The 13,160-nt window shown below is 39.7% G+C and overlaps 1 protein-coding gene and 1 non-coding gene across 2 annotated transcripts; one reads left to right on the top strand and one right to left on the bottom strand.

Moving 5' to 3' along the window:
• Positions 1-664: 664 nt before the first annotated feature.
• LOC140944363 (uncharacterized) lies at positions 665-2,692 on the bottom strand. Its single transcript, XM_073393524.1, has 2 exons — positions 2,521-2,692; positions 665-2,058 (listed from the first exon to the last, which is right to left on the bottom strand). The coding sequence occupies exons 1-2, from the start codon at positions 2,690-2,692 to the stop codon at positions 665-667; spliced, it is 1,566 nt and encodes a 521-aa protein (XP_073249625.1).
• A 3,491-nt stretch (positions 2,693-6,183) lies between these two features.
• Positions 6,184-6,256, top strand: Trnar-acg (transfer RNA arginine (anticodon ACG)). The gene has a single exon. It is a non-coding gene; the product is annotated as a tRNA-Arg (tRNA).
• The last annotated feature ends 6,904 nt before the right edge of the window (positions 6,257-13,160 follow it).

Below are 13,160 nucleotides of genomic sequence, written 5' to 3'. Positions count from 1 at the left end.
TTAAGAACTTTAATACACCAGTCCAAGAAGTACATGTATAACCTACAAAATGTTTTAATTGCATCATGTAATATTTTTCTACATGTAGAAACAATTTAAGAATGTTGGATGCATTTTCATTTCTACTAAGTTAGACATGGAGAAAAGTCAGAGTTATTTACACATTTCTATATATTTTTTATAGCCACTTATTGTTTAGTATTGTTTTGTTGATGCATTTTTTATGAAAATTTCATTTAATGTTATGAAAATGTTGTATGAACATTCCTGTTGCTACGGTTAATTACGCACATTTCTAATAGCAAATTTCAATTCCTTAATCAATTTAACATTATGTAAATACAACTTGATTTGGAAATATACCGGTATTTCATGATAATTTAAACAAAATTGTTTTGTACAAAAAGTAACATTTCATTCACTCATGGAAGGACCTCCATTCAAAGAAAGCCAAGTTCATTAGACAGCTTTTGTGGGGACTGTTCAATCTGAAATAGAAAATGCAAGGTATTGCTCTTATGCCTTGAAATACACAACGATGTCATCTATGTAAAGTGTAGTAGTAGTTTCACATTTCATTGACATGTTAACAGTTCTCAAATGAACCTGCCCCAGTCTCTAAACTGAATATGTGGTCACCTTGGCATATTTGTAAATAAAAATATCAAACACAGAGTGGTGGAAGCAAATTGCACAATGCACAGCAGACACGAACAATATCATCAGCCAGGGGAAGCAGGGTAATAGGCAGTTCATTTTTCAGAATAAGAAAAACTTTGAGCCGTCCAATAGCTTGTTCAACATAAATTCTGACATTCGCAATGTTTGATGTCTCTCTGACATCACGTGGTAGCATTTGCATAGATGATGCACAACTAGGTGGAATGCATAATGTTGCCATGTACATCATCAAGTCCTCTCGGATTTTAAAACCTCTGTCTGCCATGACTTCATCGTAAGGCTCAATCATTTTTAAAAACCCACTATTCCTTACAATAAAAATATCAGATGCCCTGCCTCCATAACATGGTGAAACATATGAAATTGCTCCATTTGGGGTGATGGCAACAAGGACTTTGAAAGTGTAGTGGTGCTTGTACTCACTCCATAGTGTTGCTGCCAGGTCAAGTCCACTTGGAGTTTCTGTGAAGCACTCAAAACAGTCAATTACACATCTTACTTTGGGATAAAGCTTTTTAAAACAGTATGGGAGGGTTTTCTTGATCTGTTGTCGACTAGGCCACACAATTAAAACGGAGAGTTCCTTGGACATGAGCTTAACCCAAGTTATAAAAACACTACTGACAGTGGAAGCTGACACATGGAACCTGAACCCCAAATCAAAAGTTAGAAGAGCTAGTCTTAGTTTCATAAGAGTCAGTAAAAACTCCTGTTCAAGTCGAAGCTTCCTCTCTGGCCCAGGTCTTCCTTTGAGATAGCCAGTTGCTAACTCAAAAGGAGAGGGAGGTTGAGACGATTCTTTTCTTGTTTGTTTTCCACCCCTCCAATATTGCATAAACCGAGCCTTTGGGCTCAAATAATCGAACAAGAACTCGAATGCTTTCGGTGATGGCAGACCTGTGTAGACTTTTACTTCCATTTCTCTTGTCAACTGTTCGAATTGCATTGGAACTGAAACGGAGTAATCTGCATCTGCTTCCATTTCTTCATCATCACTATCACTCTCCTCAGGATCCTGCTTTGACTCCTTGGAGCTAGGGAACAGGCTTCTTGCAGAACCAGCTTCTTGTAACTTGTTCGCTTTCCTTTTCTTGGGTGATTTTTTCTGCAGGTAATCCGAAACAGTCATAAAAATAGACGGAAAATCCGTTTTAGGGTTTTCAGGAGTTCTTCGTCCACATGGGAAATGATTTGAACACACGAAAGTCCCACTAGCACCAGGGGAAGGATTGAAGGAATCACTTCGAGTCTTCGCCACTTGTTTTCGCCATATTTCGGCAAGTTTAGGGTCGGTTGGCCACTTGTGATATACTAAATTCTCCACATGTGATCTGACAAAAGCAAGGTCAGGATATCTTTTATCATTATCGCAAAAACCTACCGCACAACGAGCGTGTTTTGGCATGTTAACAGATTATTCAGCCGTGTCGCCATTTGCATTTCATGCTCGGCCGCGCGCTCGCCCCAGTAGTTTTGCACCCCCGGCAAAATGGCGGTGTTAACCTTGAAAAGGTCTATTGCTTGGCCAGTTTGTCTAACCACGCTTCTGTTTGTTCACGATTGTTAAGCCAATCTGCCAGCGGAAGAAAAGGTGAACTGATCCATGTGTGTGACCTGGTATTATGGTGAATCGAGATCGTTAGCGAATAGTTTTGGACAGGATAGATTTGCTCGCGACGAACATAATTTTCTAACCCTTGCCTGAGGGCTTCGGCGACCGCTTCGCCTTGAGGATCCCCGTTAGGTGCTCGCAGTTGGTCTAATCGAAAACGAACATGATGTTGCACGGCTACTCCATTATGAAAACTGCATGGATTGCGAGTCCTTCCATGTTCGTACCAAAGAGAGGGTTTCCTCCTTGCTGATCGCTTCGGCGAGCTGCGCTTAACAGAGCGGCGTCATCGTCCGAATCCATCAGTTCCTCTTCCTGACTAGCCGTCCATTCTAACTCCTCTGCTAAAACCTCTTCTAAACCATCATTCTCTATAAGCGCACAAATGTAAGGATCCATGTTACGTTTTTGAAAAGGTTGAAGATCATTTGGATAAGCTCCGCTCAGTAAGACAGTAAAAACTGAATGACGCTTTCAGAGACGTGACTTAGTTAAATTAGCTGTGGAGCGCGTGCTTCAAATTTCAGTAAGTCATAATGGACAAAGAACGTTCAAGGTTGTTCAAGGTTGCCCAAGACTGCCTAATTACTTATTTTGACTTAGTCAGCTACAATTGATGTCATCTTTGTTCTTTTTCTAATTAATTTTTTGGCTGATTTAGCTATAATCTTTGTTCTTTTTCCCTGAGCGTTCATTTGACATTCTCAGTTCATTTTTCAAAGAAACCCTCCCCTGCCTGAGCGTTCATTTGACAATCTCAGTTCATTTCTCAAAGACACAAGTAAATTACACGCAAACTTAACTTTATTTTCATTTTACCTCCCTTCGGTAAAATGGTACAATAACTTTCTTAGTAAATGCATTGAGAGGAACGTATTTAACCGCTAGTCGGCTAAGTCCTTTTCAAAGCACTTTTTACTTATTTACAAACTGGAACATATCAGAACCCTAATGGATCTGGTCCAAAAAGTCATCTTGATAATCTCGAAAAAACCAAGGAAATTCTCATTTTAAGTGAGCGTACGTTCGCTCAAAGCGCTCGATCATTGATTCAACATGTGGAAAAAAAGGGTCGTCAATAACACCTAAATCATCAATGGTTACATTTAAAACAGTCTTACGAAAATCAGTTTTCTGTCTGTCAATTTTAATCCACTCCGTAAAAGGATTACATGATAAAAAACGAATATCTTGTAAAGCTTCTCTACAAAAACAAACCAAAAGATTGCATCATTCTTTGTTCAAGCGCTCTGCGTCTTCGTAAAACATTTGTACGCCTATGTAACTTAAAGATTTTACGGCGTTCCCTTTCAAAATGAACTCTTTCATATCTATCAAGCCGCATTTGCCCTTCCACTGTCAATCCTTCAACGCAAATTCTTAGACATTGTGAACAGGTTTCTCGCGAAAAAGAAAGCCATTGCACAGAGCTACAAGAATGTCGCTTCTTAATTTGTCGCAAACATTTTCTAAAAAGAAAAAGAACTTACATAAATTCTAAGCGTCTACGAATAGGTGTATAGTAAAAAAGTCGATTTAAACGCGCCTCCTCATTTTTATCTACAAATGCTTTTTGACGTTTCAAACAATCCGTCTAACGTTAATCGTGTTTTCTTAATTCTTTTACATTGTGGACATCTTGGGTCTTCCCCATAGCGAGCGTACTTAGTGACGACCCATTCTGTTTTATGGTAATAGGTATTCCATCTTCGTACTTTCAGTTGATTCAAACAATTTCTAAAACATAATCAATCAGCAAGCGCGTTTAAAAACACGTTTTTATAAATCAATCTAATCGAATAATTCTCTACGAATAGGTGTATAGTAAAAAAGACGCATTAAACGTGTCTCCTCATTTTGGTCAACTTTTTGTTTTTGCCTTTTCAAACGTAATCCGTCTAACGTTAAACCCGTTGTCCTAATTCTTTTACATTGTGGGCATCTTGGGTCTTCTCCATAGCGAGCGGATTTAGTTGCGACCCACCCCGTTTTACGGCAAAAGGTATCCCATCTTCGAACTTGCAGTTGTTTTAAACATTTTCTAAAATAAACAAACATGCGCGTTGAAAAACACGTTTTTTATAGTTCAATCATACAGCATTTGGTCTTCACACTTAACCATGTGCAGTCTAATCCAAAACAGCGATTCCACAATCGGTCTAAAAACGCAACGTTGCTAGGGTAAATTTTTGAGTTTGAAAACCATGCCTCGATAAAACACAAATCTTCGTATACATACCTGAAGTTTACGCGATGTTCTTCTCTATATTGATTTCTGTCCTCGATATATTGCTGCTCCTGCAATTCTTGTGCGATCGGGTGCCAGGGCACAAGGAACGTTTCAGCCATCAATCCCTTATTGGGAACCGCTTCAAATGGCAATTGCTTTAGGGTCTTCATCTTCAAAAAACAGCAACGCAATCTGATATCTTCACACGGTGATGAGCAGAGCGAAGTGACTTTCCCAAATTCACTTTTCCTTTATGCTGTTCATGCAAGATTCACGCTCATTGGTGTGGTGACAACAAATGTTGGGCGGCAAAAACCAATTAACTTTTCGCCGTTCTTTCAAGTTTAAACCTTAGCGGCTAAAAAAGTTCGCTTCGCTTTTAAGTTTAACGGTTAGCGGCAAAAACAATTACACTTTTTCGCTCTTTTTCAAGTTGAACTCTTTTTGTTTTGCAATCTGTTTTAAGATGGAACAGAAAAAATTTTATTTTCAACGATGGCTTTGCCTTTTGAAACCGAGGGCAGTTTTCTAACGCAAGAACAAGCAGACCATATTAACGAAAGACATGTTTCTAGAAAAGAACATGTTAAAACCTCTAAGTTTTGGTTACAAATTGATTTAGTCAACTTGTTAAAGGATTTATCGGAGCTAACATGGAAAGAGAACAGCGAAGATGCAGTGTTATTACGCGAAGGCTGGAAAGAATGTCACGGGCATTTTAATTAGTTCGTGCTTAAAGTCAACGAGCAAATTGGTGTTGATCCAGAAGGCTTTCCTGCATTTCACATTGCAGTGTATTACTCTGAGAAAGTGTCAGGCGAGAAATGGCAAATAATAACTGCCTACCCGTTCACCTGGGGATTCTATTCTCAATTTCTAAGTAGAAAAAACAATTTCTACTAATCGTCTTTTGACGAAACGGTTCTTGTAAGAACCACCACATGATTAAAAGTCGATGCCCAATATTCAGAAAGACTTGTTTATTTTTTCTTTATCTTTCGTCGGGAACGTGCGTAGCGCACAGCGCTACGCATTAGTACTGATGTCAGATCAATTTTCAATACGTTTAAGCTTACGGGTTCGATTCTCTCTTTCTCTTTCAGGTCTTTCTTTTTAAGACATACGAGCAAAATTATTTTAGCTGACTCAGCGAGTTTACACGCAAATATTTGAAGCGCGCGTGAATTAGCATACGAAACCACTGAGTGGAACGCGTCAATAAATCTCTCGTTCATATTTTTATAACTCACACACTTTGAAGATGTCTACGGATAAAGAGCTCGGGGAAGCTTGGTTTGGCTGTCAAGCTGAAGTAAAACATCTTAAGGCTGTTTTAAAAATCAAAGAAACACATTCTTACACTCAAAGAGTATGTTCGAACCCTCATAAGGAAAGAGATAAAGAGACGACAAAGAGAGAAGAGGAGAGACGCTGAAAAGAGAGAAGTGAAAAAAGCCAAGAAGACTTTGATCTATGATAATATGGTTGGCGACATTAATCTCTTATGCGCTAAATGTCAACGATATCTTAAAACACTGTAATAAAAAACTTCTTAACTTCAGATCTTTATTTTTCTTTGAAAGGCTCGTAGCGAAATGGTGATCGCGTCGGGCTCATAACCCGAAGGTACGAGGATCATGCCTTCTTTTTCTTTCATAGAGACTCTATGGCCGGATGGATAAGGCGCCTGACTACGGGTCAGGAGATTCCAGGTTCAAGTCCTGGTAGAGTCGATAAAAATTTTTTCGTTTCAGAACGTTTTTACACAAGATACGCAATTGCGCATGCGTAGTGCACTACGCATGCGTCCTGCGCAGGGGACAGAAATTCTGTCCCACAAGGGTGAGTGGTGACCTTCATCCACATATATAAATTAAGTTATTCTATACTTAAAGTAACAAATGTCCGAGTCTTTTCCGAGCGCCATCTTGAATTTTTGATTGAATACATTAACTTTGATTGACAACTAAGAACAATAGCGGCAAAAGGCGGCATCCTTTGAGTGCTGAACAGGCGGGCAATACTACTGGTAAGCTGCCTGGCCATCTCAGAGCAGTTGGTCTGTTTGGCAATACTTGCAAAATTAGACAGTCAAACTTCAGCGAGCCCTCAGGGCGCACGCTTCTTTCTCAAAAAACTAAAAACATACGATCAACCTTTGACCCACTGTTAATGCTATGAAAGTAAAATAAAGACATTTTAACAGAAACAGATGAAAATGAATGGAGGCAAAAGAAGATGCCTTTTCGAATCAGAGGAATCGGGACAAAAAGAGACACAAAAAACACAGCCGTGATGGCTAGAAAAACAAAGAAACGTACCCATGTTTGGTAGCAAACGAAAGATCTTGAATCCCTCTTCAAGATGGCTTCCCGGTATTTAGCTTCCAACCTCAGAGGGCGATCTGGGAAGGACTAAAAGAACGTCATTTGACGCAATATAAATTCGTACCCAGTCTTCTACAAAAAGGGCCTGGTCCAATATGGCGACCAGCCACGCGGGTGTCGCGCGATTTTGAGTCATTGTGTGCCCACCGTGTTAACAATTACAGACTTCACTTCACAAAGTCACCAAAGTTATATTTCTTATTTAAAAATGCTTATGACAATATCCCATTACTCACATATAAGAACCTAATAAAAATTTCTGCCATCAGGTTCTTAAACCAGTAGGTTCTTACACACAGGTTTTTACTGTAGTTTGGATTTTCCATAATTGACCGGATTTCAGGAAAAAAGGAAAAAGCTTACATACAATATACTACCAGATGGACAGAATTTGCAAATCCCTCCCCTTCTACTCCCGTAGCCGTTTTCATATAAAATAAAATGATGTTTGTGACTGGCCCTTTGGAAGTAAATAGATCCTCATATGTTTTTTTCAACTGTTGGGCGCTAGATGGCTCGCCAACTGTTTCGGCATTAACAGCTTCATATACAGGTCGCACTTTGGTAGACACCTCGTGAATTATCCGAACGTCCGTGCTTTTATCGTTAAGTTTTTGTATCTTATGGAGAAGCTTAGCGCGAACGCTAGCAGGCGGCACGAGGGTCTTCAAGGTCTCCTCATTCATGCACAACAGTGCTTCACCGTTAACCTGTTCAGCTTTGGGAGTTAAAAGTAAAGACTTAAGAAAGGAAAGTTAAAGAGCTAAACTTTCAGGCCTTAATATAATTCGAAGTAAAAACGTCAATGTGTTTCGTTATTTCGCGCCAAAAGTGCATTTTCAGTTGGGAACTTTTGTTATATGGGTGAATCAAAAGAAAGATGTATCAGAACACCGTTTCATGAATTGTAGGTTGGTGGCACAGTATATGAGATATTTTTTCTTTTAAAAGCAGAACATATTACTTAGGACAGGCTATTTCCTTACCATAAAAAAATGATCGGCAAATGCCTGAAACCCCTCCTTCTTCATCCACTCTTGAACATCTTCGCAAGGAAAAATAAGTGAAGCCAGGGTTTACGCTTAAAACAGACAGACTAAATAATTTAACTCTTCCGTGCAGAATCAACAGATGGTGAAATGGACAGCTACTGCTTAGGTGTGCGCGAATATATGAACCTCACGCAACGTTGAACAAGACACGAAACCTTTCCGCTTTTCTCTGATTGGACAAAATATTACTTGATAAGGTACCGTCTTGAAAGGAATGTTCATAGTGCAATCAAAGGGATTAATGAAACCGTGAGGACGTTTTAGGACTGAGTTATGATTGGTCGTATCCGCATACACAACACGTTCCGATGTTGTTCGCTTCCCGACGTTGATAGACGCGTTTCAAAATAACTTTAGTTACAAGATCACTTTCGAGGGCCTTACGCAGCATACAAATGACTGGTGCATAGCAAATGCGATATTTTTCGTGATGTTTCGAAGGTTAACTCACTTATAAGACAAATGCCGTCTTTTAAGAATATTTTATATTTGCACAATTAGCTTTGTTTTCACCTTTCCGGCTTATTAACACTGAAAGCACGTGCTTTCAATTAATCACGGAAAGCACGTGGGACCCCCGTAGTAGATGCTCGTGTGTGTGTGTGTTGTTGTTTTTTTTTTAGGGTTCTCCGCCCTTAATAAAGTACGTGAGGTTAATTGTCATTATTACATCCGTCAATTTTTGAAGAAGAGGAAATTACATCATCCTTAATAAAGGATTCACATAAGTTTTAGCACCAAGTAGGATAACTACATTCATGCTGGAGCACTGGCACACATCTCATATTTTTTTGCAAAGCAATAAACCTATTCGGCTAATTCACGTGAGCAGGGTGTTTAGTTTAAACATATATGACCTGGGATATGTAATTGATAATTCAGATGAAACTCCTTGTTAGTGTTTTGTGCACGATTTGGTGTAAAATAACACACCAGTTGTGTTAAGTACTTGCAAGATTTCTGAAACACAGACGTTGTGTAACTTTACTCCGCCAACGTGAGCCACATTTCTTGATTACACCATTTTTGTGTTTTCATACACTGAAGTGGTGTATCTTTTACGAAACACTCGGCAAGTGTTATGATAACACTAATTCAGTGTTGATGTATATCACCCTTGGTGTTAATTTACAAGCTCGAATTTTCTGTGTGTTCCTGTTGCTATTCTAGAGCAGCGAGCATTATTTTTGGTATTATCATGTGCCTTATAGAAAGAGACATCTTGTTGGTAGTTTCAATGTGGGCCTTTCTATTTTCTCCTTCAACTGTTCAGCGAAATTGTTGTAGTCTTTTCGCTGTTGACAGTCACTGGGCAGGAAACGCCTGTTGCCAGGGTAATCTAACTTGTGTAGCTGCTTGCAGTACTGGCCCTTCTGCATAGACCACCCACAGCCTCCGTGTGAACCAGTGCCCAACAGGCGAAACACTTATTCCAGACCTCGATAATTGAAGACGTATTTACTGATTTCACCTTAGCTTGAAAGAGTACTGTTTGGTAAGTGTCATAAGGCTTACAGCTCGATTTCAAGAAATGGGTCGAGATTTGTAGGCTCCTCTCCTTGTGTCTAACTTGGGATAATTCCAACAAGTAGAAGAATGCCTTATCTTTCGTTGAAGGTTTAACTGGCCTAAGACAATGGGCCACATTGGATAGTTAATTTTTTTTTGCTCCAAGGATCAAGTCTATCTGGGCACAAGGAAAGAGCAACACCACGTAGATTTCCTTGAAAAGGACCATTGACACGGAATGCCTTTTTCCAGTTCGGAGAGTCATGAATGTATATCATCGTCACGTCTACCTTTCTTGACATTTGCTGCACTCAATATACTTGACATTGTCCGACGTCCACTTTTGTCTTGTTATTTTGAAAAAGTAGTTTCTGGCGACCTGGAAAGTTCTTTAGTGCTAGTTGTTTCAAATATTCAACATAAATGCCGTCTCATTATTTACATATGTTCAATGAGAAAAAATTTGCTAATCGTAAGCGTCGTAAAATGTTATTGCTGAGCAAACCTTTTGCCTGTCCGGACTTCGACAGTGTGTGATTCATCGACGACTATTAATTCGACTTGTTCGTGAACCTTGTGAATAGGAGGACCTGTCTTTGAGGACCATTTTAAATCGAATTTCAACCACCTTCTCTACTGAAGCAAACAGGAGTTGTGGCAAAGGGCTCTGTCCGGAAAGATCATCTGGATTTAGGAAGGAAGTACAGTTTAAGCCAAGAGAACGTCCTGAATAAGGCTGGTCAACGGGGAAATACGAGCACCACACTGTTAGACTGCTTTCCTTCTGAAATCATTTGTTCGATGGCCATCGAGAACAGCTGGCAGATAAAACTTTTATTAAAACCCGTTGATATCACTTGGTAGTTCAACACCAAAGGAAGAGCAGAACCAAAGAGAAGCTTCAGTTCGAGAAAGAAAGTTTTCAAGGTCCTAATTCAAGCTCTTTGTTTGTTTTCTGAAAAACTTGGGTTTCATTTTCTGTTTGTTTCACTGCCAGCACCATTTCCTCATAGATTCTTTCCTTCTCTTCCTTTAAATCCTTATATTTTAATTATCACTCTGGCTGTTGTAAGACAGGAGTAACCATGTAACAAAGATTAGTTGAAATGGCACTGTTGTTTTTGTAATGATTCTTGCACCGTGTTTGAAATGCTACTGTTCTCTTTATTTTCTTCACTCTCAGTTTTGATGTCACTCTTACTGTTACCAGTTTCCCTTCCATCACTCTCTTCTTCACCCTCTTCACTTTCATCATCAGCACCCTTCTCTGTATTGGTTACTGTTTCTGACGATTTTTTCTCTCTGCACTTGCCACAAGAACACACCAACATGGGATGGAACCCACACTCTTCCTGTTCTCTATCCTCGGATGTCCACTAATGGATGTCCCAACTATGATACTTTCCTGAAATATGCATGCTTCGGGCATACTCAGAAGGAGAATTCCCCTTTGGTTTCAGTGCAGAGAAGTTGTTGCGTTTTGCTGCAGCCAAGAAATCATCCGATAAACAACCGCATTTCTTTGAGGGTGCCTTGCCTGTACAGACACACTTCCAGATTTCAACTAAAGAAATTTTTTTTGGTGTAAAGAAATGGATTCTTTGTTCACAATTTTGTTAGGAGGCGTAAGTATTTCCCTTGGGACGGCAATAATTGGATTAAAGGAATGCTGTCCAATGAAGGTAAAGCTTTCATAATCCCTTGGGATTTGCTGAAACCAGTTTACATAAAGCTAAAGTAAAGATACGAGAAACGAGCGAGACTGGTTGTTCCAGTTAGGCTTGTTTACCGATTTTGCCATCAGGCATCTGAGATTCTTCACGTACGTGACCTGTGAAGGTCTCTGTTTGTCCTGACCTCAGGTTCATATGCATGGTGAGTAAAGATTTGGCGACTTTTTCCCTCTTCTGTCGTTGTCTGTCGTTGTGCTGTTCATTGAGTCAGATGACTAAAATTTAGGTTAGCAATCATACGCATACTGATTAACTATTAAAATAGACAGAAGAACTAATCAAAGAGTATTTCCACCGAGGATATTCCTATAATGCGATCGTTGGTTTGTTGGACAAACAAAATGGGGTTTGAATGCACGTCCCAACTCTGAAAAGGAAGCTTTGCTTTTTATCGCCGGAGGGTGAAAGGCTCGTTAGAGCCTGGGAGGGTGTTAACCAAGTTCTTATCCGCATATAGAAGGTGATAGAATACCTTATTGCCACTCCTGACGACATCTTTGTTGAAGTGATGGTGTTTTTCCACCGCTTTCTCTAGCAGCTCTTCAGCACTAATACTCTCCGTTACTGTAAGGGGAAGTGTTATTCCCCTCTACGCATAAGGCCTCCATCCCTCAGTATTATAACACCAATGTTTATCTTTACCTCAGAGTCGGACGGTTGGCCAAGTTGTGCCTTCTCTACGGGACGTTTGTTTCCACTTTTGTTTCGAAAGTAGCCCTTTCTGTCCTCCTCTTTCCTGCTTTTAAATTGTTTAAATGTTAACGGAACGGATGTTCCACTTGATGCGCCACCTTCATCGACCTTCCTCGTTGTATTTTGGGTCACATCGTTAATCTGATGGCCATAGTGACCACAAAACTTTGCGAAAGCAGGCATTCAGCACCACAAGAGCTACAAAACATGGCGCCTTCCCTCGTCTTTCCCGCTCAACTCGTGAGTGGGCCTTGGAGTGGGCCCTGGATATCACTGTTCCGAGTCCTCCACTTCCGTCAGTGACACATACTTTCCTGTCACTTAGTTTGCAGCAACTGCTTTTTTATTTGCACCAACTTTATTTAGTATGCAGCAACTATTTTTTTTTATTGAAGCAACTTTATTTAATTTGCAGCAACTTTATTCAATTTGGAATTAAGTTTGTTGTGCACACATGCACTATAACTTTACTGATCATCACAAAAACAAGATTCTCAAATCTGATTGCCCATCAACACTCCTGATGTCCGAGTAGGTCAGTGTAGTTGTAGAGTACATGTCACGCTTAATGAATTGGTTAGTATGTCTCATCACACTTTCGAGCATCTTTTGCTTCATTTTCAGTGAATGAAACAATACTTTTTTAATAACTTGCTGCCAATGCAACCCCAAGAAAAAAGAAACTATCAATCATTTCCACATTGTGATGATGAAACTACTTGTGAATGGAGTTGGTTCATGTTTGAAGCTTCTTACTTACCCCTCGTCGGGATGCCTCATTGGCATCCATTGGGCCTGATGGGGTCAGAACTGTATGTGAAGGTTTTGCTGTGCCAGCTGTACTTGATTTCACTTAAATAGAGAAAATAAGAATTAATTTGTTTGAATAAGTATGCCACTAGTGCATACCTGTACATTCATATACTAGCATACAGTATGTGCCAGAATAGCTTTGAACAAGTGGTTCAAAGAATGCGAGTAGTATTGACATCTATGGTGGATGTAAAATTCCAGCAAGAAAAGAATATGCACTCACACTCACTTTCCATTTCAACACTAATCTGACGACCACCAAAAATATCTTTTTTTTTTAAGTTGACAGAGGATACTTACAATCTTCAATTTCCTGCTTTAACAGGGTGATCTCTTTTTTCATGTTTCTCTTTTCTTCATGATAATGCACATTGATGCATTTCCTGGGGGGGGGGGGGGGGTGGGGAGAAGAAGACTTTGCTGTCCCCGCTTGTGACCTCTCTTGTTCAA

Source organism: Porites lutea, chromosome 7 (genome assembly GCF_958299795.1).
Source record: "Porites lutea chromosome 7, jaPorLute2.1, whole genome shotgun sequence".
Taxonomy (NCBI): domain Eukaryota; kingdom Metazoa; phylum Cnidaria; class Anthozoa; order Scleractinia; family Poritidae; genus Porites; species Porites lutea.
This window is presented reverse-complemented; position numbering and strand designations above follow the sequence as displayed.

What these genes read in the sequence shown, in the direction of transcription:
- LOC140944363 (XM_073393524.1), bottom strand. Translation starts at nt 2,692, where the DNA reads ATGGATCCTTACATTTGTGCGCTTATAGAGAATGATGGTTTAGAAGAG. An exon ending in AGGAGGAAACCCTCTCTTTG is followed by an intron (nt 2,059 to 2,520) that starts GTACGAACATGG and finishes GTTGTGCGGTAG; the next exon opens with GTTTTTGCGATAATGATAAA.